Raw genomic sequence first — 25,320 nt, forward strand, 5'->3', positions numbered from 1 at the left:
GTACAGTGTGGGTAAGTGCAAGATGACACAGTGGTGCTAACCTCCCGTTTCGCGCAGCCTGACGCGACGCGACCTACCACTCCGGAATAAGCGCATTAGTACCGGTAACCTCAAATTGCAATACATAGAGGTCCAGTATTGTGGTAATTCAGATCCTCTTCAAGACAAACAAAGCACTTTGAGAAATTTCACAATGTCTCCCTCCGACGACCTCACCGAGGGTGAGCCACCCTCGATCGACCCATATGAGATCCTCAATATCGAGCGCACAGCCTCGCCCGAGCAAATCAAATCCGCCTACCGCAAGGCCGCGCTCAAGACACACCCAGACAAGGTTCCCTCGGACCGGCAAGACGAAGCCAAAACCAAATTCCAGCAGGTCGCCTTCGCATATGCCGTTCTCTCGGACCCGGCGCGGCGCAAGCGGTACGACGAGACCGGCTCGACCGCCGAAGCAGTCGTCGACGCCGACGGCTTCAGCTGGACCGACTACTACCGGGCACAGTACCGCGACGCCATCTCGGAGGAGGCCATCCAGCAGTTTGCGGCGCAGTACAAGGGCTCAGACGAGGAAAAGGATGACGTGCTGGCCGCCTACGAGGAGTTCGAGGGCGACATGGACGGCGTGTACGAGACGGTCATGCTCAGCGACGTGGTAGAGGACGACGCGCGCTTCCGCGCCATCATCGACGAGGCCATCGCCGCCAAGCAAGTGCCTGCCTTCAAGAAGTATACAAAGGAAACCAAGAAATCCAAGCAGGCGCGCCTCAAGGCTGCCGGGAAGGAGGCTAAAGAAGCGGATGAGCTCGCCAAGGAGCTTGGCGTGTACGAGCAGCTGCGAGGTAGTCGTGCTTCTGGTGGTGGGGCTGGGAAGAAGAGTAAGAAGGACGACGAGACAGGGCTGGCGGCGTTGATTCAGCGTAACCAGGCCTCAAGGGCCAGCGCGCTGGACAAGCTGGCCGAGAAGTACGGCGCTGTGCCCAAAGCTGGGAAAGGCGGGAAGAAGAGGGGTGCTAAGGAGCTGGAGGAGCCGGACATTTCGGAGGAACAGTTCCAGAAACTGCAGGCTGATATGCTTAAGTCGAAGAAGAAGCGGAGTTGAGGGCGGTTCTTACAGTTGCTTCGGTTCGGGATTTTGTTTGGAGGGAAGATGGCGTCTACTGGCACAGCACGATACAGCATTGGCGTTGGGGAAACAGGCGCTTCTACGCAAACGATTGGAATTTGGGTCCGGGTGTCGAACAGGAAGTCATGGCTTTCATGCTGATGAACGAGTTACATGTGAATGATAGGTAGGTATTCGTATTGAGGAAGCTGATCGTTGAAGATTCGGCCCAGCTTCTTCTGTGGCTGATCCGTGGGCGCTGTGTGACCCGGTGACCATGCAGAAAGCTTGAATCTGACAGACGTGAACAACTTTCCTACCTATCCCATATCCAGAGGGCCGTTGAGCCTTTAACAAAGCAGATCGGTGTGGAAGTAGGTCTACGGCCCCTAATTGGGCAATGAGACTTCCATGGTCGTCACCTGGCCAACGCGCACAGGGCAATGCTCGTGAGCACTTACCCCGCGCTTTGGGTCAAACTCAAACATGGCACTGGCGCTGTCTTGGCAAATCACTGCACCACCTCACAGGCTTCACGCGTGCACCACAGTTGCGAGCAACCTGAAACAAGTGTGCATACAGCCATGAGCAACTCTCCGTGTCGAGCGAGCCATCACTGAAAGCTTTCATTAATTCCTACGGTAATCAATATGCCATGACCGACGAGCGGCAGGCCAAGCTGTACCCGCAGTACTGCTTCCACCTGTCGCCGACCATCAACCGCTGGTGTCATATCCGGATTGCGGACATCCTCGCCTTGACAAGCCACCCTGGGTTTCTGGGTACGTTGCATCACTCGTGCATCCCTCACACCGCGGTGACTGTGATTCTGACAGTTGTATCTCAGGCCAAGATATCTATTTCCATCTTAACCACCCCATTAAATGGGTGCGCATTGCCGGTGTTGTAATCGCCGTTGACGAACGCGAAGGCAAACACATTTACACGGTTGATGATAGCAGTGGTGCAATAATCGAATGCGTTGTGGTTGTTGCGCCTCGACTCGGACCTGGAACTACGGCGAGGAAGGGAACAACAACATCAAATGCGAAAGACGCACAGCCTCTCCCGGTAGTCGACGCACCCATCGACATTGGGCACACCATCGACATCAAAGGCAGTCTCAGCACGTGGTGGGAGAAGAGGCAGATCCGCGCCGAAAAAATTGTCCACCTACACTCGACCGAGCAGGAGGTTCTGTTCTGGGAGAAGGTCACACTGCTGAGAAGGGAGGTGCTCTCCAAGCCGTGGGTGCTGGGCCGCCGAGAGGTGAGGAGGTGCAGGAGGGAGTACGAGGGGAGCCACTCCCGCCGGCTCACGAAGGCCAGAGACAGCTTCAAGACCGACCAGGGAAGAATTGACACGGCAAAGGCGGATCTCGGAAGAAGCAAGGCCCAAGGCAGCCACGAAGGGAAGGCTTTACCCAGGAGTTACTCCAGAGAAACCGGCCTAGAGAGGAAGGCCACCAAGCGTGTCATGGGGCTGATGCCTGTGGCGGCCCGCAACAAAACGTTGGGTTTGTGATTCCGAAGGCTTGCGGGGTTCACAGTATGGTCTACTCGTGCTACCCCATCATAGCCCGCCCACGAGAAGGCAACAAGACGCAAATCGAGGTCAGCAGCACTGAAGGCGTGCAGCCTTGCGCAGCCATAACGTTAGTATCAGGAAACTCTTTTAGTCAAGCTTCATTGTGCGAGGTAGTCCGCCATGATTGGCCATGGGCACCAAATCCTACCTCATGCACATTTCTTGGCGTTCGTCATGGTTGCTACACATCTAGATCCCTTTGAGCAGCCCTGAAGTCTGGTACAATATCAACCTTCCACTGGTCTCATGAATAGCCAGATACGTACCATTGCTATAGGTCATTGCAGACATATACATTCTTTTAAGATAACCTTAGGGCGACTGAGACAGGTGAGGCTTCAAGCCCCTTCACACCCACATCTTTGGTTGATGTGATGATGTGAGTTGTCATCAGCTTATATACACAGTCATGAGACAAAAGGGGCAGGGAATCACCTGCTCAGAACCAGACACCGCGAATGAAGACACGGATCCACTTCTCAGTTTACGCAAGCACGGCAAGGTACCATATTTCTGGGTCGGCAAGAACCGACTTCTAGAAAAGTATAAACTATAAATACTGCAATATGGACGCATCTCGCTCCCGAGACATCACTTAACGTACAGCTAGCAGTTGTATTGCAAATATACCCTACCTGTTTGAATCACGCTTTCAGATCATTGCCTTACACGGCTCCCAGGCCGACTTTTGACTTCCATTCCCGCGGATACCGATCCTAGGACAAAGTCCAATATCATCAGCCTTGGTTATCCCGCAATCAGGCTCGCCAGCATTACAATAAGAGTAAGGTATTATACCATCCAAGCCAGGTAAGGAGATGTTCTCTCTTGCCGCTGAGATTAAGACACCAAGTTCCGTATCAACGCATTCAGTACATCCACATGCACTGCCCTCCATCTTCCTGTTCCGCCTCAGATGGCAGAAATGGGGGCTAGGTATCCTGATGGAGCCTCTTTCCGCTATATGCCTCCTGGTCCCAGTCATCAGGATCAACACAAATCTAGGGCGGCTACTAATCCCACTAAGAATCGTTCATTGAGGCTGGCTTTTACGATGTTACTGTTGTTGCTTCTAACTGTTATGCAGGGCAATCTGCCTTTACAACGTCTCTGCCCAACGGTAACCCCAATCGCCTCCATTGGCCGGCTGTCCAGACAGTTTCGCCACCCATTCAAGAGGTTCGGCCAAGAGCTCACCGTCTTGTTTATTCGAAGCACCACCGGGGACCTGTGTTGAAGTTAGTAACAAGGCAAGCAGAGCCCTCCCGTCGGTCCACGTGGATGGGACACTCTTCACACTTTTCAGAGAGAAATCAACGGCTGTTATAAGGTGTATTTTCAACTTCTTCCTCCGGAAACTTGAGCCAAAATGGCGTGCGAGAACATCTTTGAGAATCCCATCTCCACCGATGCGCCGCCTGGAAACATTGGCAGGAGACAGGACCATCCAGTGCCTCGCTTGGGCATCACGGCTTCATCCCCAATACAGACCAACAAGTTCTATGCAAATTTCTTCCTAGGAGATCGGGCCTCTCCGACCTTCCTCCACCCGTACTCGGTGGCTTGGGGCCAGGGCAGGGGATCCTCGGGCAGCTGGGGGCTGGCCATTTCGCATATCGAAGCCGCCCAGAGAGTCTTTGGCGAGACTGATCCGGTTACGAGAGCTGCTAGGTACTTCATCAACCCCATTGGGATTCACTCCGTCTCCATTTCTGCCCGGGGGCTGGGGCCCGGCACCGCCCTAACTATGGAATCCTTGACAGAATTCTCGGCCCAAGTCAGTTTGCGCCCCAGTGCCCAAGCCGCGCCCGCGGTGCAGTTTCCCCTCGTCCAGGGATCAGCATTCATCACCGCCATCTTCAACGGCGCAGTCCCCTTGATCCAGACCGATGTCTTTTTCAGGACTGTTACCCGGGTTACCGGCGAAGTGAAGCCCGGCATTACCAAGTACAAAATCCTTCTTGAAGATGGGAGAACCTGGCTGCTATACTCCTATCGGACAAGCGGCAATCCCCTAGATCTCCAGGTTGTCAATAATACTCTTGCACAGTCAAACGGACCGTTCATTGGTATCATCCAGATTGCTAAGGACCCTGGAAACGGCGAGGCTATGTATGACCAGGCATGCGGTACCTATCCCACGGGAGTCCAGCTCTCGGGAGCCGTGGGCGGCAGGAGAGGATCATACAAGTTTGCCTTCACGAAGGCGGGAATGTCTGGAACAACGCTCCCCATGTTCGCGTTACCTCATCACCAGGATTCGTTTGACGATGCTACACGGGCAAGGATGACGGGCGTGAAGCTGCAGACCACCACAAAGGGTGTTGCAACTGCGGTTGTGGCTGATTCCTGGACGATGGTCGAGACAAATCTCCCAACGGACATCGGACTTTTGCCCTGGTCACCGACGACTGGAAGCACCAAGATCCTATCTGAGTCCACGAGAGCCTTCATCCGTAGCATTGCCCAGAGAGAGATCTCGCAGGATATCCTCCAGCAAACGAACCTTGACTCGATGTATTTCAGCGGCAAGGTGAGAGAGATCAAAGTTGCCCAGATATCACGTAAAACATAATCTGACCTAATCGATACAGGCTCTGGCTAAGTTTGCTTGCATCATGTTGGCAACCAATGATCTCTTGGGCGATAGTGGGCTGGCCCGGTCAGGCTTGAACAGGCTCAAGGAGGCGTTTGCTCGATTTGCGAACAACACGCAGCAGTTCCCTCTGGTATATGAAAGTCAGTACCGCTAGCTCCTGTTCTCCTAGTTATCCCCGAATGTTTTAACACGAGGCAGGCGCCTGGGGAGGTGTTGTCTCATCAGCAACGTATGTAACCGGCAACCAAGGCGTCGACTTTGGGAACACGCTGTACAACGACCACCACTTCCATTTTGGCTACTTCATCTACACTGCCGCTGTCATAGGGTATTTGGACCCTTCCTGGATCCCCGCCAACCGGGGGTACGTCAACCTGCTAGTCCGCGACATCGCCAACCCCAGCACCCGGGACCCCTACTTCCCTACCTCGCGGTCATTCGACTGGTTTCACGGCCACAGCTGGGCCAAGGGCCTCTTTGCTAGCTGGGATGGCAAAGATCAAGAGTCCAGTTCTGAGGACACGATGCACGCCTACGCCCTGAAAATGTGGGGTGCCGTGTCCGGCGACCGGAACATGGAAGCCCGGTCAGTCTCTCTCTCCGTCAGATCCTTCCCCGAGTCGTAGTCCTAACCACCCTCACAGGGCAACACTGATGCTCTCTGTTCAACGACGCTCCTTGCAATACTACTACCTCTACACGCGCGCCAACACGGTCCAGCCGAGCCAGTTCATCGGGAACAAGGTGGCCGGGATCCTCTTCGAGAACAAGATTGACCACACGACCTACTTTGGCGCCAACATTGAGTACATCCAGGGGATCCACATGCTGCCTCTGCTTCCGTACACGCCCTTTATCCGCACGCCCGAGTTCGTCAGGGAGGAGTGGGACGCCCTGTTCTCGGGCGGCCGCGCCCAGGCCATCCAGGGCGGCTGGAAGGGCATTCTGTTTGGTAACTACGCCACCATCGAACCCCGCGCCGCCTACGACTTCTTCAGCCAGACTGGCTTCGATGACGGCTGGTTGGATGGAGGTGCTAGCCGGACTTGGTATCTGTGTTATGCCGCTGGTATGTTTCTTCTTCCCACGTTGCCTCCTGGCAAGAGAAAAATATAATTATTTGGAGTCCTCTGCTTCGTTTCTTCTGACCTATACTAACGCGGTTTTTGGGAAAAGCTTTGGCTGGACTATGAGTTACTTCCCCTCTTTTTGGCTTCGGCTGAGTACAGTAGGGCGATAGAGTGTCAGCTTAGTTACAGCGGCTCTGATTTTGACTAGTTAACTTAGACAGCGGATGGAGGGGCCATATTTTGGGATGAGCATTTTCAAGTACTATCGTATGGGGTTGGTATTGGGTCAGCGGATAAGCATGAGCGGAAATGGTCGGTCATTACTCGCTGCTTGTTTGCACTACATTCTTCGATGTATCAGTTTTTTCGGGTAAAGCGGTTGAATGGCTCAGGTAGCCTCTGGGAGGATGGCTCAGGTAGTTCCTTACGACGTGATCGGTTCTACTAGTAGTAGATATCAAGCCCAGCAGCTATTTCGGTCATCTCCTTTTCAAGTGACTCTAGGGACAATGTCTCGAATCCCTGGATCTACATGGTCGTATTCATTGTCTGTACGGCATGCCATGTACCTATCCACCGCACTATTGTCGTTAATCACGGCCGTTTCCAACTTCGATCGCTGCTGTCCCACCAGAATTATGCCTTATGCTGACGGAGTCTCGGGGAAATAAAAAACCTTCTGATGCAACAAGTATACTAGGGGAATAATGGAACGAGTCTGGGTTATCAAACTAGGAGAGATAACAGGCCTGTATCGTATACTGAGCCTGTGTGCCATTTCAGGAACCATGATTGATCCAACCGGCCCGTTGAGGGCTACAACAACTCCCTACAATAACCCTGTTACCGTCTGTACCGTATGGCACTTGGATCCGACCCTTGCCGAACAAGAGCACCAATCTTCAAGCTTTTTAAGCTGGCCAAACTGTTCACCCTGGACATGGACCTTTTACCCCGATCAAATGACGGACTGCCGCCGTTCGAGCCCTGACTCCCAGTCCCCGGCCCGGCCATCCCATTCGCACCAGGCACCGCCCCTTTCTTAGGCGATGGAATCGCCTGTCCGGTAGCCCTCTCCGCCTCACAGTTTGGGCAAGGCCCGGGGTAGTCGTAGACGTCATACAGGTGCCTGAACAAGGGGTATAAGTCTTGGGCCCTTGGCCGGTTTGTAGGATCCTCGTTCATCATGCGGCGGATGTGAGGCAGGACTTGAATGACGGCCTCTACCGATCCACGTCGCTGGCCCCCGTGGCTAATCACGCAGGATCTGAGGAGCATTATATAGGCGTTAAGTCTAGGAATGCATTCCGAATATTTGAATTCTTCATCGCCGTCGTAGTTGCCATCGGTTTGTCCTTCCCCTCCTCCTACTAACGGTAACCGCTCCTCCCCGTCAACATTCGCGCTGTTGTTGTTTCTGCGTTTTCGGAGCTGTTCTTCTGCAAAGGCAGGCGGTTTGCCCAGCAGCACGGTAGCCATCTCCAGGAAGACACATCCTAAGGAGAAGATGTCCGAACTGACGTCTCGCGATGTCTCGTGCATGGCTTCGGGATCGGCATATTTGAGCGTCTTCGGAGTTGGTCCTTCGGACAACTGGCCTATTTCGAAGTGTTTGGACAGCCCAAAGTCTGTGAGGATAGGAAGGCCGAAGTCGTCGATGATGACATTTTCCGGCTTGATATCCTTGTGCCGGATTCTGACGCCTTGGTCATGAAGGTACGCCACGGCTTGTGACAGGCAGCCGAAGTAAGTATGCAGGTGTGCAAGCATCCACTCTTTTGATTCCTTTGGGCTATGAAAGACCTCAGCCATGAAGGTATGCAGATTGCATTGGCCAGGAGGATACATGGCGATACCTAGGATGTGGCGCTTGATCTGTTGGTTGACCGTGAACAGCGAAAACGGTCGAGCCTTGGCACGCAGCCCTCGTCGCGGCTTAACCCCACGAGTCTCAATACAGTAGTCCTCAAACGAGGCTACGTATGCGACGATGTGTGGGTGCCTGATACTAGCCATGTTCTTGACTTCCGCCAGGGCTTTCTTGCGGACTTTGCTGTCAGGCCCCGGCGGGCGAGAATTCTCCTTGCATATAATCACCTTGAGCGCGAGTGGCAGAGTCATGCCAGACCTAATATCAATTAGCCATGTCACTCAGACTTGCTGGAAGCAGCAGGAGGCGTACCCTTCGGGGGCAGTAACCTTGTAGACGACGGTTGATCCCGACTCGCCCAGCTCGGGCCCTTGCTGGATGAAGGGGCTCGGCGGTCTGAGATACTCCTTGTTGCAATGATGGAAAACCTTGTGTTTGCGCGGATCGAGTTTCACTTCCTCCACAGGCTTGGTCCAACGTTCAGACGTCTCTCGGTCGGCGTCGTCCCAAACAAAATGACGGTCATTCTCGGAACTTAGGAAATCACTCAAGGGGATGATTTGTGGCTGTGAGCTGCTGCTTGACGGGAGCGACATCAGGATGGTAGGAAACGAGAAGAGAATGAAAGTATCTGTCGTGCCAGGGAGGGCGTCCGGAGCGCGTCGGTGGCATCTGCCAACTAGTTTACTGAGTCACCATCAAGGTCGACGATTGCGAATCTGTGATTCAGCGCACATCACCATGTCCCGAACAGGTTTCAGCTGGTTGCTGCCTGATACTAGCAGCAAGAGCGGGCGCCGCGTGGTCTCGTTGCTCTAAGCAGGTCGCAATCTGGCAAATGACCGAGTTTGACTCCGATCTTAGGGGTCCTAGGAGCTAGATATTGAAATGTTCGATTTGAGTCAAAGTTCGATATTTGTTAGGAGAAGAACTGCGAAGAGGAATGCCTGGAATGTGCTGAGGACTGAGGTTGGGTGAGGTATGGAGCCCCCTAATCCCGCTGATCTAAAGCTACCAGGCATTGTGCGGCATTGTTTGAAAACTGGTGCCTGATGGTCATCGGACTCCTTGAGAAGTTGAGGAGGAGCTTTCCCTCGTATGAGGAAGTTGCGTCGGAAGAATCCAGGTGGCTCTTTCCAAGTAAGGATGTGTTAGGCTTGTGCCGGCTTATATCATGGATGCTTGACAGCGAACACGGATCCATCGAAAACTGATATCAAAAGGAATTCGTGCTCATGTCATTGCAGCTGTTGATATTAGCAAGTTGCCATCCAACATCCCCTTGCTCCTCGGGGTCCTCGTTATTTTTCTTTTGCATATCTCATACACTCTTTAGTCCAGCCTAGAGTCTACCGAGTCTCTGGGCCGCGGCTGCAATGTATAGCCCGAGTCAGACACTGAATGAAGTCAGGGGTCGTGGATAACGCCTACCACAGCTGCTTGGGACTCGGAATATATAACCTCCCACCCTCAATTTCATGAGCGCAGTTGCACCAGATCACAATGCCGTGACTCGGGTTGAATTCTAACGGATTCTAACCGGCCGAGCCGGCTCTCTCCACTTGCACATGCAAATGCTTGTCTGCATTGCCTTGTAGATCTGGATTGCTCTGGCCACAATCCCCACTGCCATCCTGCTGTGTCTCCGCAATCATGTGGATCAAAGAGAGTCTCTCAATGCACGCTTATGCTGCAATGCTTGGTTTAGTGGAAGCGTTTACGGATAGACTCCGGGGTCCAGCCGTCAGTCGGTTCGATAACAGATGTCAAGATTGCAAACATTGAATCTCTAGGAGGGATAGATACACTTGAAAAAGGCCGGATGAAGTGGTAAGGCGTAAGATGAAGAGAGAAAAAGTATCTGGGCTCGGCTGGGGTCAGATGACTCGACATTACGCCTATATGTGGGTTCGAAGACGCTGATCGTTGAGGTTGCAGGTGTTCCAGACGTCTCTGTCCTTGTGGATCTTGGTGTTCTCTTGGCAGTTCTCTGCCTTTCCCGTGATCGGAGACACCCCACAAGATGTGATCCCCCGCAAATGTTCCACCAATGACCTAATTAAACAGTGGATACCAAGCCCGGGCCAGAGCTTCCACTGCTGCAGGATGCAAATGCACAATGCGAGTCGTCACTAAACGTTACCGATGCCAGGGGAGGAAAGAAAAGAAAATTAAGCCGAACGGAAGATTGCTCTATGTAGGTCGGCCAAGCACCTTTCGGAACAGGCACGACAAGTCACCGGGATTAGAAATACCGACACTACCCCTCACTCATTTATCAATGCGGCAGCAACCGTTCCTGCGGGCACTCGTCCCTCGAGCTGTCACAATTGATTTTGCCATCCCGTGGAACTGTCGAGCGCCACTTCAAGCATCAGTCTCGGGCGCCTTGCGGAGCGGAAGCAGCAGTAACAACAGCAGTGGAAAGATCGTCCCCCTCCCCCCGCCTAGGCAGAACCGCTGTGCGAATAGCTAGGGCCAGGCTTTGGATGACGTACCGCCTTTCTCCTCCCTCAACCGTCCGTATCTCACCCCTCAACAAACCCCGCCGTATCGGCCTTTATCAGCAGTGCCTCGGCCGTCCGCGTCTGCCCATCTTGTACCCTCCCAGGACAGACATCGTCGCCTATTCCACAGCAGCTACCCGTCTCCAGTAGAGAAACTAAATAAACACTACGTCATGGGCAACGCCGGCGAAATCACAACAGCACGCCTTGAGGATACCTTTGTTGCCGGCCATCCTCGCCTCGAACTGGACATGGACCGGGTTTTCAAGAAACCCAGGACAACGTATAAGAGCCTCATCGACGGGACGGCTGATTTCCACACCCACCACGAGGACCACTTACCGCAGGGCATCCTGGAGACGGAGGAGGAAAGGAAGCAGCATTGGTTCGTGGGCAGCATCGATCAGGGCACCACATCGTCGCGTTTCCTTATCTTCAATGGAGAAGGGGACCCGGTTGCGAGCCACCAAATAGAGTTCAAGAACCTGTATCCCAAGTCGGGGTATGTATGCCCCTGCTCTGTCCCCGTATTTCTTGCGGCCAGAGATGCATCACGGATTCGAGGCTAACACGCTACAATCCAGATGGCACGAGCACGAGCCTTTGGAGCTTCTCTCGTCAGTTGAGCAGTGCATCGAGGAGGCAATGCGCAAGTTTGGTGACTTGGGGTATTCGAAATCCGACATCCGGTCAATCGGCATCACCAACCAGCGCGAGACCACAGTAGTATGGGACACCACCACGGGCGAGCCCCTCTACAACGCTATTGTGTGGCCCGACACGCGAACGAAGACTATTGTGCGCGACCTGAAATCCCGTGAAATGGCAGACAGTTTGACGGAGCTTTGCGGCCTGCCCCTGTCTACCTACCCTAGCAGCGTCAAGCTCCTTTGGCTCCTCCAGAACGTTGACGAGGTTAAGCAAGCCTACGAAGAAGGCCGACTCGCCTTCGGAACTGTCGACTCGTGGCTGATTTACAAACTCAACGGTGGCGCAGGAGCCGAGAAGCCTGTTCATGTGACCGACAGTACCAACGCCAGTAGGACCATGTTCATGAACTTGCGCACGTTGCAATACGACGACAAGCTTTTAGGCTTTTTTGGCATTGACAAGAACAAGATCAAGTTGCCCAAGATCGTACCGTCATCGGATCCAGAGTGCTTCGGGAAGGTGGCCAGTGGAGCCCTTGCCGGCGTCCCGATCGCTGGGTGTCTTGGTGACCAGTCCAGCGCCCTTGTGGGACAATGTGGCTTTAGCCCTGGGCAAGCAAAGAACACGTACGGGACCGGCTGCTTTCTCCTGTACAATGTCGGAACCGAGCCCGTCATCTCCAAGTACGGCCTGTTGGCCACTGTGGCCTATGATTTTGGCCGCGGCAGAAAACCGGTATATGCTTTGGAGGGGAGCATAGCCGTCGCCGGCTCTGGCGTCAAGTTTCTTATGAACAACCTCGGTTTCGTAAAAGAGTCTAGTGAGATTACTGCGCTGGCTGAATCGGTCAAGGACAATGGGGGTGTCGTTTTCGTCACGGCCTTCAGCGGCCTCTTCGCTCCTTACTGGATTGACGATGCCAAGGGAACGCTCTGTAAGCCTACGCCTTCCTTCCGTGCTCCCTCATCCCACCGCTAATAATGTGTTACAGTCGGCATCACTCAACACACGACAAAAGCCCACATTGCCCGCGCCACCCTCGAAGCGACCTGCTATCAGACCAGAGCCATCCTAGAAGCCATGGAGAAGGATTCGGGGCACAAGCTTGAGTCTCTTGCAGTCGACGGAGGCCTCTCCAACTCAGACCTGTGCATGCAGACGCAAGCCGATATCAGCGGTATCCCCGTGGACCGCCCGCTCATGCGCGAAACGACGGCCCTGGGCGCTGCCATTGCTGCCGGGCTTGCCACAGGTGTTTGGCGCGAGCTGGATGATCTCAAAGAGGTCAACCGGGCTGGCCGCAAGGTTTTCCAGCCCATTATGAAGAGGGACAAAGCTGAAAAGCTATTCAGAAAATGGGAACAGGCTGTCGAGATGAGTAGGGGATGGGTCAAGGACCAGGGGGAGTGACCAGGGGAAGACGGAGAGGGCTGCTTTCCTGTTTTGGAGATTCCCTCCTAGGTTGGCGGCTTCAGCTTATGACGGTTATGATGATACAGGATTGGATGGTTTGCATTGCTTTTTGGATTTCAAAGAATTTTCCTGTCATGGCTCGGCGCTAGGGCGTCTGGCCAGCTTGCGTACCGTCAGGTTCAATATGTCTTACCAATAGCCGATCCAGACGGAAGGAGACGGCTGTATGACCATGACTTGGAAGTCTTCGGTCTGTATACTATTATTCGCTAATAGCATAATGGAGTTCAATGTGGACTACAACATGCCTCCACTTTTGTACCGGTTTGGTCGCACTTTATCTAGCCTTAGCTGTGATTAACCTTTAGTACAATGGAGCATGTAGCTGGCATGAACAACATGAGCTTTATTTGGTGTTCCTGACGCCCCTTGGCTCTAGGACTCATAGCTCAGCTGCAGCGTATCGTGTCGTGCCTGTCAAACACGGGCAGCGCCGTCATCCCATCTGGGGTGTGGTTATGATGTCAACCACCCGGGAGATTTATGATCCCCGATTTGTCCTAATCAACAATGGTATGTACCTGACATCGCAAGCGTCAACGGTTCGACTTTGCCACATGGAAGAGTCAGGCACCTCATGGACAGCCCCTGGTGGATCTGAGATCTGTATGCAACTTGTGCAGATCTGCGGTTACATCACAGATATACGTCACATAAAGGCACACTTCGATTCTCCATCAGGAAACGAAAGGCGCAATATTATAGTACGAAGGTTCTATCGAGCCCACTTTGAGTCCTTTGCCCCAGTTGGGATCTGAACAAGACCGCTTTGCCATGAAGCCCCTGACCAGCTGCCTTGTCCACCCCGAAATATCCCTTGCGCTCCAACTGGATGATGCTGTTCGGCTCCACAGCCACAAGATTGGCATCGCACAAAGCCTCAGTCATGATGGCCGTGTTGGTTGTCAGGAAGTCGTCCAGCTTGTCGTCTTTTCCCAGCGTATCCTTCGTCAGGAGGTAGTCAAACTCCCAGAGCTCGGCATCGACGAGGGCGCTTCCTCCCTTAGCAAGCCATGTAACCAACCTTCTTGTCTGTTTTTTTTTAAGTTGCCTTGCAAGTTTAGCTCGAGCTGGAGCCCTGTGACAGTGGCACCTTCTCGAACTATATCGCGAACGATTGCATTCCCTCAGTTTATGAGCGTAGTCTCCTCGTTCATCGAGAAGCTAGCCGCGTCTACTTGGTCAATAAGTACCGTGTTAGCATACTTGACCAACTTGGTCCCGACGGCTGCATTCTTTGGGTGCTTGGGCTTTTCCTTAGAATAGGGTGCTTCAGGACCACCTCGAACGGCCGCCACAACCATCTGCTTTGTCTCGACAGCCGTATGTCGAGGAGCCACAGGGTCAATCACTCTCTTATTTGTCGCCCAAAGAATGGTTTAGTCCATAGCGACAGCGTTGCGACTGGGGCCTTGCTTCAACATAAAATCTCGGACGGGAGGGACGGTAAGGCCGCGGCGAAGGATGCCACGGAGCGTTGGCATACGCGGATCATCCCAGCCAGTTATTCCGGTATCGACTACCTTGGTGAGCTTCCGCTTCGAAAGGAACGTGCGAATGAAGTTAATACGGACAAAGTCCCAGAGCTGTACGGGCCGGAGCTTCAAGGTCTTGAGGAACCATTGATATTGGGCATTGCGGTCCGCGTACTCGGTTGTGCGGAGGGCATGGGTAACGCCTTCGATGCTGTCGATGATCGAGCAGGCGAAGTCACAAGTAGGATAGATGTCCCAGGCCCGCCAGTGCGGTGGTGAGGAATTACCTCAAGCTCCTGGCCTTCGTCGGACTTATATTTGGGAAACAGTATATCACCGGATCTCTCATCGCACCGTTCACCGAGTCGAATGCAATCCGAGCTCTTATACAGTGCTTCCTGCCAAAGTCGGTTCCATCCTTCATCTCCTTGAAGATAAGTAGCTAAGCTCTCTGCTGACGGCCGGTCTCGTCGCTTGCTAGGAAGACGATTGAGTCGCTCCGCCCTTTGGACATCGGGATCCGTATCATCGGCGTAGGCGTTTCCCTCGGCTATCATACGCTGACAGATCTCGTACAACTGCTGGATGTACGCCACACGGTCCGGCCTAATACCGACCGAGTAGATGCAGGTCTTGCATGATAGAGTCCTCAATTCCTGCTTCTCCTTGGCCGGGTTCGTGTCATCGAAGCGAACAATGAGCTTGCCATCAAATGCTTCGGGGCGAAATAGTCGTTTAAGAATGCGGCTTTGGCATGGCCAATGTGCAACTACCTGCCGTGTTAATGGGAGTATGACTGGAGATCTCACGATGGCTCCGGTGGAAACCGCGTTACCACACCGTTCTCCTCAGTCTTCAGCCCAATGTTATAGCTGCCCCCAGCTTTGCTGGCTGCGGCACGCTTCTCTTTCTTTCTGGCCGGTGCTGCCCTGATCTCCCCTTGTATCTCGGGATGACTGGCTCGACAAAAGAAAACCAACGCGCCACGTTAGGTAGGCTGCCTTTGCGAACGATGCCATTGGCGACTTTGTTTGTCCGCAGGGCAGTCCATATATCCTTGCCAGCGGAGATCAACTGATGACGAAGCTGCCCGGGAAATCTGACTCTTGCTCAGCCGGAGTCAATGCCACTGACCCATTCAGATCCCAGATCACCTTGCTCGTGCCGAAATTAAAGATATGGTGATAAGGACACCAGGCCACGCACACAAAACCTCAATTGCTTGGTAACGGTACTATGGTGAGGCAACATAGCTGGCATCCCGAGCTTCAACGCAGTTCCCTGAATTACACCACCACCAGCACCAAACAAACCACCGAGCTCAACGACCATATCAAGGACTTAGTATTTCCCAATTCTCCTTTTTTTCCTCCTTTACCCGTCTAGCAGCAGAGAGGTTCCACCATTAGTCCCAAATCTCCTTATTACGTTCTGACTCTCATTATTTGGCGCCAACAAACGAATCAAGTCGACACGGTTTGCTTCATGACTTGACGCCAGGCCGTCGTTGCGCGGTTCGGCGGTGTATTTATCCAGCAGGAAATAGGGGGAAGCGGAAAAGGGGAGAGTTGTGTCTCCGAATGCGGGCGGTGAAATAATCCGCCTCCGTCTTCGGGGGAAAGTGATACGCAGAAGGAGTTGAAGGCAGTATTCGCTTTCCATCTCGAACGCGCAGAAGGAGAATACTAGGGTGAGGGCGCTCGAGACCAGCAGGGCGACATCGGAACGTTACCTCGTGAACCACGTCGGTCAGATGAATCAGATATCTGTTTACATGATGATGGCAGGCACGTCAACGTTAGCTTTGATGGTTTTGTGCGGCAGGATGCTACCGCCGTTGACGTAGATCTCATCGCCGATGGTGACGTCGTCTCCCAGGACCGTCACGTTCTCGAGGCGCGCCCATTTCCCGACAACGCTGTTCCAGCCGACAATGGTGCTCTTGACCCAGGCGTGGTCCTTGACCTTTGACCCAGAGAGCAGCACGCAGCGCTGTAGCCGGACCCCGTCGCCTACCACAACATCTGGGCCGATGGTCACATTTGGCCCTATTCTGCAATTCTTGCCGATCTTGGCCGAGGGGTCAATCAGCACGTTCCCGCCGTGCACGTACGGCTCCGTAGGCGGCGTGAGCAACTTCGAGCCCTTCTTGCTGAGCGACGACAGGTATAGACAGGTGCCTGTTAAGAAGTCCTTGGGTTGGCCAACATCCATCCAGAAACCTTCGAGGTCGAACGAGTGTAGTTGGCCGTCTTTAACCATGGCCGGGAACGTTTCCTGCTCAATGGATGTTGGTCGCAACTCGATGCGGTCTAGCACCGATGTGTTGAAGATATAAATGCCGGCATTGATGCGGTTGCCGACGAACTCGACCGGCTTCTCAACGAAGCGGTCGATACGGGAGGGGTGATTTGGTTTGTGGACGATGACGCCGTACTTTGACGGTTCCTCCACCTTGGTCACGACTATGGTGCCCTCGTCGCCATGCGATTTGTGGAACTCGGCAAGCTCCTTAAAGGGGTACTCGCATGTGATATCGGAGTTTAGAACGAAAAATGGTGTGTCATCTTTTCGTAGAATGCGCTCAGCAAGCTTCAAGGGGCCGGCGGTGCCCAGAGGTTCGCTCTCGATCGAAATGGTGATGTTGATGCCGAACTGCTCCTCATACTGTTGCAAAGGAAAGGGGGTTAGCCGTGCGCATCACTCCAACAACTCAGGCTTGTGAATCCAAAGAAAAAGCACCAACCTCGGCCAGATACTTCTCCATGATTTCAGGGCGGTAGTTCACGGCCAAGACTATGTCGGTGACACCGGCGGCAGCAAGGGCCTCGATCTGGTGCAGGATCATGCGCTTGTTGCCGAACTCGACCAGGGGCTTTGGCAGAGTGAGGGTCTATAGAGGCACTGTTAGCCATTATCGCCGGCAGCGGTATAAAGCAGGCCGCGGGGCGGTTGGCGCCCATGAGCGACAAGCTGTCGGGCATCGGCCGAGGATGAACATACAAGAGGGCGCAGGCGGGTGCCAAAACCGCCGACTAGAATTAAAGCTGCAAGCGGGACAAAGTTGTCAGTGCCAGTCTCTGACCCAGCAGTGCCTGCTGGGGGTTTGCCTACCCTTCATGTTTGCTGTTGGTGAACGAGCGAAGCGGGAGTCAGAATAGTATTCAATGAGCGTAGAGAAGTGAGAAAGAAGTAGGATCGAAAGGCAAGTTCAGCCCAGGAGCAACTGCCAGAAGCTTAAGTTGATACGACCTGGCAGAAGACGGGAGAGGGAAGCAGATACGCTATCACGAGGCCGCGAAATCCAAGCGAAGTGGCAAGACACACACAGTTGTGTTTCTTGGACAAAGCCGACACGGTATGCAGGAGACACGAGAAGGACACTCTGGAGCTTGGAGATTTTTGTGGGATCCCCCTCTCTAGTGTAAGTTAGTGGCCTCCGCGTTGCACACGCATTCATACACCCCCTGAACAGATGCAGTGCTCCAGTGCTCACGACGGCCTGCAGCAAGGCTTGAGGACTGTGCAAGCCGTTTTGAGGTGGGTTTGGGCAGGGGCAGCCAGCGAGATTGGCGGGTGGTGCAATGTGGCCTGTGTGCCACGATCATTGGGCCACATGCCGGTCTACCAGCCAATCAAACAACTCCTTTCCTGCCGAGATTGGGCCCGCTCACCAGCAGGGGGCTTCGATGTGGATACCTGAGTTCTGAACTCGATATTGATTGAATCAGATTTCAGGGGACTTCCATTGAGGACGATTATTTTTGTACTTGAACTACGGATACGAGCATGTCTGGTATTCAACAATTCTCCGTCAATGGCCAGTTTGGACTCAGGATACATTCGACGTCTTGCATTAGCTATTTCTGCAATGAGTTGCATATATATCCGTACCTCCGTATCTTGTTCGAAATCTTGGAGGAATACGGCGAACGTTCAACAGGAAAAAGGCGAGACTGCCAGTCGTCCCCGAGCCGGGAGTCACCTGCTTCATCATCCCCACGTTGGACTAACATTAGCGGGCGTTATTATGTAGGAAATGCCCGCGCGGCGGGCTCAAGCCGGTCTGGGCAACGAATGGACATCAACGTTGACTTCTTGAAAGGCACCGCACCGCAGTCATTTCACATTGGTCCTCCGACACATCGATTGCTGACGAACCAGATCACCAAACCACCGCAGATGACATGGATGTTGCCAGAGGAGTCTCGTGTCTTCTCAAAAGACATTCATTGATTACCGTCTCGCAACGCCAACTAACAATAAAGAACGATTTCCCAAAGGTTACAGTAATATCAGACAACTCGAATCTCAGCTCGGCGAACTCCGACCACTCAGAGCAGTGCCCCAGGACATCAAACAAGACCCAGCAACTGCCTTGACACTCGAGCCGAAGACTGAATGATGCTGTGACGGACCGATTCACATTCCCAGCCCCCGGGCAAACTCAGCCTTCCACAGTGCTTCGACACCTACACTGACCCCACCCATCCAGATGCTACACTGCCTCGACATCTACAGTACGTAACGTGATCTCCTTCCCGAGATACAGCCCGCTTTATATCCGACCCATCCCGAATTTCTAAACCACTCAAACCCGACCCGATGATCCGGATCTGGTAGTGCCGTGTAACCACAAAGAGGGGTTCCAAGTCCACGGTATGTGGTGTACACCACGGCTAGCAGCACTCTGACTTCCGGGGGAACATCACCAACAACAGCCGGAGTTACCCTCAGCCGCCAAGCTCGTGGGCTGACGGTGTATAACCGGATCGCAGATCTATCGATGTATGTATGTAATCTACTCTTGCATCATGCCCCTGGTGCCTCACCTTTTTTAAGTAGATGAATGCAGCACACATACGCCGAGCCGAATGGTGAACACAGCTACCTAGTTAAAGGCTTTCTTCCAATCCTAGGAAACCAACGACGCACTTCTGGCCGCTGAACGCTTGAGAATCCAAACGCAGCATCATATATCAGGTGTTCTTGTATTCATGTATGGTGTACTTGTAGTGATTCATCATCGTCATCGTCATCGTAAGTCATTAGAACTGTATAAGTAGCATCCCCATTTGCTCCAACACATGATGAAAGGCATCCGGGCAACTTTTCCCACGTTCGAAGAGGGGAAGTTCTTCTTCAGAGACAGAAATAGGCACCTCTCGCCCTCCCCACATTGAGCTGTCAACAACGGCTATCTAAATGAACCAGTTGGATCCCAGCCACACAAGGACGGCCGCCTGATCGGTGGGGAATAAGTAGAAGAAAACAAGAGCAGAAGTGTCATATTCGTTTCCGATTCCGATGACACGATACGAGCAGCCAGCTCGGTGCCCGCAGAAGAGAGAGGATTAGAATAAAAGTAGTCATGAGAAGGGGATCTAAAAGAAACAGCCCTACACATCTGCCACCTGGATCAATATCTCCAATCCATGCAACGTCTTCTTTTGGCATGGCACCGGGTGGCAAGCAAGAGTTGCCTCCAGAAGTTTTGTTGCCGAACTCGTCCGTGGTGCCCGTCTCTCGTGTCCGGCTGGTCCTGTGATTCCCAGCAGGGTGGAATGTAGGCGACAGTGGCCTAGGTCATCAAAGTCTTTCTCTCAAGAAGCAAAGTATACTAAAGCCAAGGTCCAAGGTCAAAACTATGTAGCTCTGAACGGACGGCCAACCCAAGAGGACCAGGCCTAAGTAACCATCCTGGCGCGAGGGAAAAAAGAGAGATAGTCGTTAAATGCTGAAACTTTGTCTAGATTTGTCATAACGGTCGTTCAATCATGTCGTGTCGAGATGCAGGAAAACAGAGAAGAAAAAGAATGCTTTTCCCAGAGCAAAGAGAAAGTCATGACTTCGTTCAATCCCGTTCTCCGGTATGCTTGAGCCTGGAGTAGGGTTGATTGCCACCAAGGGTATAGTCCGCGGCTTGTCTCTCTCGCCACGTCGCTGTGAAGCCTTCCCAGAATTTTATATCAGAAAAGAAAAGGTCCGATGTTCGCTGCTGGTTTTCCGTTCCACGGTCCGTGGGAATGTGCAGGGGTCAAGATCCGGAGGGGCGGCTTGCCCTTTTGTCGCACAGAAAGTGCGGCTCTTCCCTGGTTTCATTCCAATGAGGCGGTTGAGCTGCTGCTGGAGTGGTTGCCAGATCTGCGGCTGTGTCCGTGATTGGAGGAAGACGTGTGGCGGCTGCCTTTACGAGACTTGCGGCTACTTTCGTCTGCAGGTAGACCCTGGACGATGCCATTGCGGGCGAGCATGCCCCCATTGACCGAGAAGTTCCGGCAGACCATAAAGGCGCGCATGGCCGCATTCTCTTGGGCAAGCTTGCCCGATTCATATGCGAGATCCGTCTGGTACTCGCGGCCATTGACCAGGACCAGGCAGGTATAGCCATTGGCGTCCCGGTAGCACTCATACATGGGGTCATGCCATCCGCGTCGCCGGCAGAGACCTGCAAGGCATCCTCAGTTAGCCCTTGGATCCCGGTTACCGGCCAATTGCGTGCCAGTTGGGTATCCCTGCGCTGCACAAGACTCAGGGGGTTGATGGTGAAGGGGGGTTGCAAGACTTGGACGGCGCGAAGCAAATCTGCATGGCAGCCCGACATAAACGCTCCTCAGCCCTACAACGTGCATGGAACGGACAGAGGAGGGAGAAACAAGATCAACAAGTAACAGGGCTTAGGGTTGTGGTGGTCAGGGGTTCCAACATCGAAAGCAGGAGCAGCAGGAGCTAGCTCTCTGTCTTGGATATGTGGTGCGGGGGTCAGGCACCGATGAGGTGTACGGATGGCATCCTTCTCAGCGGCGCCCCACCATAATAGGGATGACGTGTGATCAAAGCCGGCGAAGACGCCAGGGACAAGCGATATAACCCCCAAATATAAGTCAATTGAGGACTTACTCTCTAGATACTGAATGTAGAAGCCGCCCATTGTGCCAATTGCTTCCAATGGGTGCGCTGTGACTTGTAGGACCGGGAAACGGATCTGAAAGGGGCAAGCCTGGCGGGCCGAGGCAAACAAAACAAAATAGAAAAACCGTTGGACGCCAGAAACAGAACAAGCCGCGGGTCGAGATCCGGGACTCCGTACGATGCGATGCAATCGAGCCCAACCAAGTGGGCAATGGGGTATAGAAAGCACACAAGGCAAAAAAGTAAGGGGCAACGCCCGGGGCGAAAGTGCTTGTCCCACGGACGGGATGGAGGTGCGAGTGAGGCGGTTGTAGAAGTCAAGGCTGATGATGTGCTACGTATCCAAGGCTCGGACGCAGGGAAGGGAGGTTCCTGGGCCAGCACCAGCGAGACATGTGTGCTTTATTGCAGTGATGGGGAGCGTGGATGCGGGGCAAGTGATGGCGAATGTCCAGATACAGACGGATGCAACAGGGAATGACGGCAAGCAAGACGGAGACGAAAGAAGGGTTCATCAGATGCAAGTCGACTGAGAGATGCGGCTCAAAGTGTGACCCATCTTGATGCTTGATGTGTTGGCGCGTGTCGTTGCCATTGATACGACTGCTGGGGCCGGGCCAACTCCACACCAACCCATGAGGGATGCATCGTCTTGGAAGAGAGCTCTCCTTTGATAAGTCCGGTCAGGGAAGGACAAGGGCCCCAGCACCACGGTGCTGTACTTGTTCGTGGTGTATGTACCTGCCGCGCCTGGTCCTCCCGCAGCCCGGAAGAACGCTTCTTGCTGTCCACAACCCCCCTCGCAATCCGTCCTCTGTTTGGGACTGCGAGGGGCATTACGTGGGTAAAAAGGCTGTAGAATATGCAGCCCTGGGCGTAATGAGGTGGCAAAAATGGGCTAGGTGAAGCCAATGTGCTTACGAGCTTTAGGAAAACCGAGAGGGGGAAAGGAGACTGAGAGAAAATTGAATACATAATGACCCGGCAGCCTTTGTTGTTGTGCTGACAAGCTTGGCCCGGTCAGAACCCGTTTTCTGGTAGTCTCGAGAAGGAGAGGAAGGGATTGCCTGGTTCGCAAAACAAGAACCTGGAAGTAGACGACAGGCTGGGGAGAGAGACGGGGGACAACACTCCTCCGAGATTCATCTGGCGGCCACTAATGCAGCTGCAGCATATCGACCAGATGTAGTTTTGTACCGCTTGGTACAAAGAGGAACCGTGGCATCCACAACGGCATTGCCCGGGGAGTACATGATTCCGCAGCCAAGTGTCGCCGTGGGTTGACAATAACAAGCATGTAAGTAACGGATGGCGAGCACTAGAGCAACGCCGCCCGAGTACGTAGGTTGCATTTGAGCCAGGCGGGAGCAGGACAAAGTCGGTTGCCCCAAAAAGCTAGCGAGGTAGCGAAGACGCAGGTCTCCAAATCATTGCTGCAAACATGGGAAGTTCGGAGACGCATTTGTGGGCCATGCCCCGCGGGGATCAAGGGCGATTCGTCTGTCACTATCGTGTTCCTGTCACCGCCGACAACCGAGAAGTGGTTCTGGAAACCTTTTTTAGTCTTGGTATGCGACTCTTGGGTTGAGCGAATCAGGGGCGAGCAATTGATTCTCTCGGGACAGGAGGATGACACTTGACAAAAAGAACAACTGGCGCTTGGTCGGGATCACGAGCCCATTGGAGAGGCCAGCGGCTGTGATTCGTCTCGATGGCGACTCTTGACCCCCCGATCTCCCACTCGCCCTGAGCGGTGGTGAACATGGAAGACCCGAACGGCGAGTTGCCAGACGTGGAGAATGGCTGGCTGGCCTGAGGCACGCGAAGGTCGGTGAGGAGAGCGATGAGGTGCATGAACAGTGCTGTGGCTGGGGCCGGCAAACCCTTGCATGCCCTGCATCAGACCCTTACCTCGAGCGGCATCTCTGAATGGAGGATAGGAGCGCAAGGCAGCTACTGTTAGACACAAGCCGACCTTAACGCTCATGCAATGATGAGTTGGCACTGCTGCTTGATATTAAACAAGAACCCAAGTATGGGTCGGTGGCGTGGAGAGGGGAATGCATGGCGAATAGACTCTGGCGAATGCTTGCATGTATGTACAAAGTACATGTAAGAGAGCCACAACATGACCCGCAATCGGCCTCGGACCCTAGAAGGCTAATAAAGAGAATGAGGGCGGAGGGGTAAGGCTAGGCTGGTGATTGAGATCTCTTGTGGGATGCTTCTGGTGAGGCCATTTGTCCAGACGGTGGCCATGACCGACTTTGGGAATTGGCATTCGAATTCCACGAAAAAAGACAATTGTGGGCGTCACGGGATTTGGCGGGCTAAAACAACCCCATGGAAGGGCTAGCCAAGAAGAGAAAGAACAGCTGGGGGGGCCAGCAGCAGGAGCAAGAGTCAAGATAACATCTCGCTTGAGCAACAGGCAAGAACAAGCCAAAGTTCCGCAGCACAAAGGCCGAATTTGGGAATTCGAAAACCTTCCATGTCGAGGGCGGGTAATGCAGCGGCGAGTGTGTGCGCCCCGAGTGGTTGGGAACGGAGGGTCACTTAGTATTTCGTACAGCAAAGTCACAAACAGGAGAGTTCTGGGTCCAGGGAGCCATCCAATCCCACGGATACTTTGCACTTCCACGAGTGCAGAAGGCCAACCGTCGGCGATGTGTGGTGGCTCAACCGAAGCACCTACACTACAAACAACTTCAGAGCCACTAACACGGGGCCACGAGGAGACCTCGCACCAAGCTAGTTCACAACGGCCGTTTAATTCGCAGCCTCTCGGTTCTTGCATCATCGATATGACAGCATCAAATAACACACAGGCATTGCTTACATGATGGGAATATTGCACGGAATACAGAGCGAACTACCCCAGCGATACTCACGTCAGACCACAATGGTTCCGGTTGAGAGAGTACGGCACTTCTTCGGCTCCGGTGCCCGCTCCGAAATTTCAACGGCCGGGCTCGGGATCGACGGATTTGGGACTTTTTCTCCATAAGCTAAAGAGCAGGAGGGGTCCCATTTGCCCCGCAGCAGGGTTACACGGGCCGTGTCGAAGGGAGAAAGGGGAAAAAATGTTTGAGGGGCGAACCCAACCCCTCAACGCAACGTCACTCTGCTGGCCTCCCTTTTTTGTCTTCTGGAGCACCGTGTAACCGTTGACAAAGTTACACATCTCCCACAAAGTACAGTACCTATAGCGACGAAGTACGGTAGGCTCAACCGCCAGATCCTTCAGTTGACTCTGCGACTGGATAATTTATAGGACACAACCGAGGAGGTCAGGGAGCAAGTACATACATACATACATGTAACCGCGGGTTTGGCGGCTAGGACCGCACGCGTCGCCGCACCTTCAGTTCCTCTGTTCGATAATCCCTCCTCATTGAAAGCATGTGCATATGTACAATGCTCTGTAAGTGCATACATAACTTGGTCCTGTTTCCAAGTTCCCTCACGTAATCCATAAAAGAATTACACAACAGCAATTGTACCGCCCAGATGCACGTAAAAGGCCTCTGTGATGCAACCTTCTCATTTCGATGCCCTCGGCACCACTCACTGATTGCCGTCATCCGGATACCGCCCCTAGGCCCATCATCAGGCCCATTACCGCGGCCATGTTTACACTTTCGGAGCGCTCCGGAAGCACCTGGGTCCGATGGATGAAACGAAAGAGGACAATCGAGAAGAGCAAGAAGCCGCAACATTAGCGAAGGGCGTGTTGTTTGTGCCATATACGCGGACATCAAAGCTCAGGTAGCTCGCGAACCATTCCCTCGAACAAGATAAGGCGACTGTGGGCAGCTCAAAAGGTGCTCGATATCTTCTCTCTGCGGCCAGCTTCCAACCGAATCAGCTTCCGAGCTAGGCGCCGTTAAGAAGCAATGATCCCCCACGCCAGAGGAAGGCGCCTATGCTGTATAACTAACAGGGAAGCATGACCCCGTCCGGATAATCGCGACTATGGCGGCGGGCGCGTCATAACAGTCCGGCCGTCTAATTGGGACCGGATTGGCGGGTTTTCCGCCGGCCATGAGCGGGAAGAAAATGGGAGATAGA

At 53.5% G+C, this 25,320-nt stretch overlaps 12 protein-coding genes across 12 annotated transcripts; 4 read left to right on the plus strand and 8 right to left on the minus strand.

The window, feature by feature from the left end:
• Positions 1-58: 58 nt before the first annotated feature.
• On the plus strand, positions 59-1,438 carry N656DRAFT_780570 (DnaJ-domain-containing protein). The gene has a single exon (XM_064815408.1). It carries the CDS (start codon positions 194-196, stop codon positions 1,100-1,102), a length of 909 nt encoding a protein of 302 aa, XP_064668892.1. The 5' UTR covers positions 59-193; the 3' UTR covers positions 1,103-1,438.
• Positions 1,439-1,760: 322 nt separating this feature from the next.
• On the plus strand, positions 1,761-2,629 carry N656DRAFT_769417 (uncharacterized protein; the record flags this gene model as incomplete). Its single annotated transcript, XM_064813704.1, has 2 exons — positions 1,761-1,887; positions 1,953-2,629. The coding sequence occupies 2 exons, from the start codon at positions 1,761-1,763 to the stop codon at positions 2,627-2,629; spliced, it is 804 nt and encodes a 267-aa protein (XP_064668893.1).
• A 1,208-nt stretch (positions 2,630-3,837) lies between these two features.
• N656DRAFT_155110 (glycoside hydrolase family 81 protein) lies at positions 3,838-6,576 on the plus strand. The gene is made up of 4 exons (XM_064808680.1): positions 3,838-5,225; positions 5,287-5,431; positions 5,490-5,877; positions 5,936-6,576. The coding sequence occupies exons 1-4, from the start codon at positions 4,062-4,064 to the stop codon at positions 6,405-6,407; spliced, it is 2,169 nt and encodes a 722-aa protein (XP_064668894.1). The 5' UTR covers positions 3,838-4,061; the 3' UTR covers positions 6,408-6,576.
• A 247-nt stretch (positions 6,577-6,823) lies between these two features.
• Positions 6,824-9,069, minus strand: N656DRAFT_733907 (kinase-like protein). The gene is made up of 2 exons (XM_064812688.1): positions 8,544-9,069; positions 6,824-8,489 (listed from the first exon to the last, which is right to left on the minus strand). The coding sequence occupies exons 1-2, from the start codon at positions 8,825-8,827 to the stop codon at positions 7,205-7,207; spliced, it is 1,569 nt and encodes a 522-aa protein (XP_064668895.1). The 5' UTR covers positions 8,828-9,069; the 3' UTR covers positions 6,824-7,204.
• Positions 9,070-10,911: 1,842 nt separating this feature from the next.
• N656DRAFT_711721 (glycerol kinase-like protein) lies at positions 10,912-12,799 on the plus strand (the record flags this gene model as incomplete). Its single annotated transcript, XM_064811761.1, has 3 exons — positions 10,912-11,240; positions 11,323-12,323; positions 12,381-12,799. 3 exons carry the CDS (start codon positions 10,912-10,914, stop codon positions 12,797-12,799), a joined length of 1,749 nt encoding a protein of 582 aa, XP_064668896.1.
• Positions 12,800-13,561: 762 nt separating this feature from the next.
• N656DRAFT_790416 (Nucleotidylyl transferase) lies at positions 13,562-15,669 on the minus strand (the record flags this gene model as incomplete). The annotated part of the gene is made up of 8 exons (XM_064816888.1): positions 13,562-13,894; positions 14,041-14,217; positions 14,257-14,548; positions 14,625-14,735; positions 14,797-15,084; positions 15,147-15,224; positions 15,314-15,423; positions 15,544-15,669. The coding sequence occupies 8 exons, from the start codon at positions 15,667-15,669 to the stop codon at positions 13,562-13,564; spliced, it is 1,515 nt and encodes a 504-aa protein (XP_064668897.1).
• Positions 15,670-15,704: 35 nt separating this feature from the next.
• Positions 15,705-17,365, minus strand: N656DRAFT_780576 (nucleotide-diphospho-sugar transferase). The gene is made up of 2 exons (XM_064815409.1): positions 17,084-17,365; positions 15,705-17,004 (listed from the first exon to the last, which is right to left on the minus strand). Exons 1-2 carry the CDS (start codon positions 17,183-17,185, stop codon positions 16,108-16,110), a joined length of 999 nt encoding a protein of 332 aa, XP_064668898.1. The 5' UTR covers positions 17,186-17,365; the 3' UTR covers positions 15,705-16,107.
• Positions 17,366-20,435: 3,070 nt separating this feature from the next.
• Positions 20,436-21,268, minus strand: N656DRAFT_790418 (uncharacterized protein; the record flags this gene model as incomplete). The annotated part of the gene is made up of 2 exons (XM_064816889.1): positions 20,436-20,785; positions 21,238-21,268. 2 exons carry the CDS (start codon positions 21,266-21,268, stop codon positions 20,436-20,438), a joined length of 381 nt encoding a protein of 126 aa, XP_064668899.1.
• Positions 21,269-21,310: 42 nt separating this feature from the next.
• On the minus strand, positions 21,311-22,395 carry N656DRAFT_155292 (uncharacterized protein). The gene is made up of 2 exons (XM_064808683.1): positions 21,991-22,395; positions 21,311-21,917 (listed from the first exon to the last, which is right to left on the minus strand). Exons 1-2 carry the CDS (start codon positions 22,222-22,224, stop codon positions 21,567-21,569), a joined length of 585 nt encoding a protein of 194 aa, XP_064668900.1. The 5' UTR covers positions 22,225-22,395; the 3' UTR covers positions 21,311-21,566.
• On the minus strand, positions 22,396-23,318 carry N656DRAFT_155291 (uncharacterized protein). Its single transcript, XM_064808682.1, has 2 exons — positions 23,161-23,318; positions 22,396-22,803 (listed from the first exon to the last, which is right to left on the minus strand). The coding sequence occupies exons 1-2, from the start codon at positions 23,234-23,236 to the stop codon at positions 22,568-22,570; spliced, it is 312 nt and encodes a 103-aa protein (XP_064668901.1). The 5' UTR covers positions 23,237-23,318; the 3' UTR covers positions 22,396-22,567.
• N656DRAFT_155355 (uncharacterized protein) lies at positions 23,253-24,334 on the minus strand. The gene has a single exon (XM_064808684.1). It carries the CDS (start codon positions 24,047-24,049, stop codon positions 23,402-23,404), a length of 648 nt encoding a protein of 215 aa, XP_064668902.1. The 5' UTR covers positions 24,050-24,334; the 3' UTR covers positions 23,253-23,401.
• On the minus strand, positions 24,319-25,089 carry N656DRAFT_155196 (uncharacterized protein). Its single transcript, XM_064808681.1, has one exon. The coding sequence runs from the start codon at positions 25,005-25,007 to the stop codon at positions 24,588-24,590; it is 420 nt and encodes a 139-aa protein (XP_064668903.1). The 5' UTR covers positions 25,008-25,089; the 3' UTR covers positions 24,319-24,587.
• Positions 25,090-25,320: the final 231 nt, after the last annotated feature.

The sequence above is a fragment of the Canariomyces notabilis genome (assembly GCF_033297395.1).
Source record: "Canariomyces notabilis strain CBS 508.74 unplaced genomic scaffold N656scaffold_15, whole genome shotgun sequence".
NCBI classification, from domain to species: Eukaryota; Fungi; Ascomycota; class Sordariomycetes; order Sordariales; family Chaetomiaceae; genus Canariomyces; species Canariomyces notabilis.

What these genes read in the sequence shown, in the direction of transcription:
- N656DRAFT_780570 (XM_064815408.1), top strand. Translation starts at nt 194, where the DNA reads ATGTCTCCCTCCGACGACCTCACCGAGGGTGAGCCACCCTCGATCGAC.
- N656DRAFT_155110 (XM_064808680.1), top strand. Translation starts at nt 4,062, where the DNA reads ATGGCGTGCGAGAACATCTTTGAGAATCCCATCTCCACCGATGCGCCG. An exon ending in CGATGTATTTCAGCGGCAAG is followed by an intron (nt 5,226 to 5,286) that starts GTGAGAGAGATC and finishes TAATCGATACAG; the next exon opens with GCTCTGGCTAAGTTTGCTTG. An exon ending in GACCGGAACATGGAAGCCCG is followed by an intron (nt 5,878 to 5,935) that starts GTCAGTCTCTCT and finishes CCACCCTCACAG; the next exon opens with GGCAACACTGATGCTCTCTG.
- N656DRAFT_733907 (XM_064812688.1), bottom strand. Translation starts at nt 8,827, where the DNA reads ATGTCGCTCCCGTCAAGCAGCAGCTCACAGCCACAAATCATCCCCTTG. An exon ending in AAGGTTACTGCCCCCGAAGG is followed by an intron (nt 8,490 to 8,543) that starts GTACGCCTCCTG and finishes AATTGATATTAG; the next exon opens with GTCTGGCATGACTCTGCCAC.
- N656DRAFT_780576 (XM_064815409.1), bottom strand. Translation starts at nt 17,185, where the DNA reads ATGATCCTGCACCAGATCGAGGCCCTTGCTGCCGCCGGTGTCACCGAC. An exon ending in TGGAGAAGTATCTGGCCGAG is followed by an intron (nt 17,005 to 17,083) that starts GTTGGTGCTTTT and finishes CCTTTGCAACAG; the next exon opens with TATGAGGAGCAGTTCGGCAT.
- N656DRAFT_155292 (XM_064808683.1), bottom strand. Translation starts at nt 22,224, where the DNA reads ATGTATTCAATTTTCTCTCAGTCTCCTTTCCCCCTCTCGGTTTTCCTA. An exon ending in GGGAGGACCAGGCGCGGCAG is followed by an intron (nt 21,918 to 21,990) that starts GTACATACACCA and finishes GACTTATCAAAG; the next exon opens with GAGAGCTCTCTTCCAAGACG.
- N656DRAFT_155291 (XM_064808682.1), bottom strand. Translation starts at nt 23,236, where the DNA reads ATGAGCGTTAAGGTCGGCTTGTGTCTAACAGTAGCTGCCTTGCGCTCC. An exon ending in ATTCAGAGATGCCGCTCGAG is followed by an intron (nt 22,804 to 23,160) that starts GTAAGGGTCTGA and finishes AGACTAAAAAAG; the next exon opens with GTTTCCAGAACCACTTCTCG.
- N656DRAFT_155355 (XM_064808684.1), bottom strand. Translation starts at nt 24,049, where the DNA reads ATGATGCAAGAACCGAGAGGCTGCGAATTAAACGGCCGTTGTGAACTA.
- N656DRAFT_155196 (XM_064808681.1), bottom strand. Translation starts at nt 25,007, where the DNA reads ATGTCCGCGTATATGGCACAAACAACACGCCCTTCGCTAATGTTGCGG.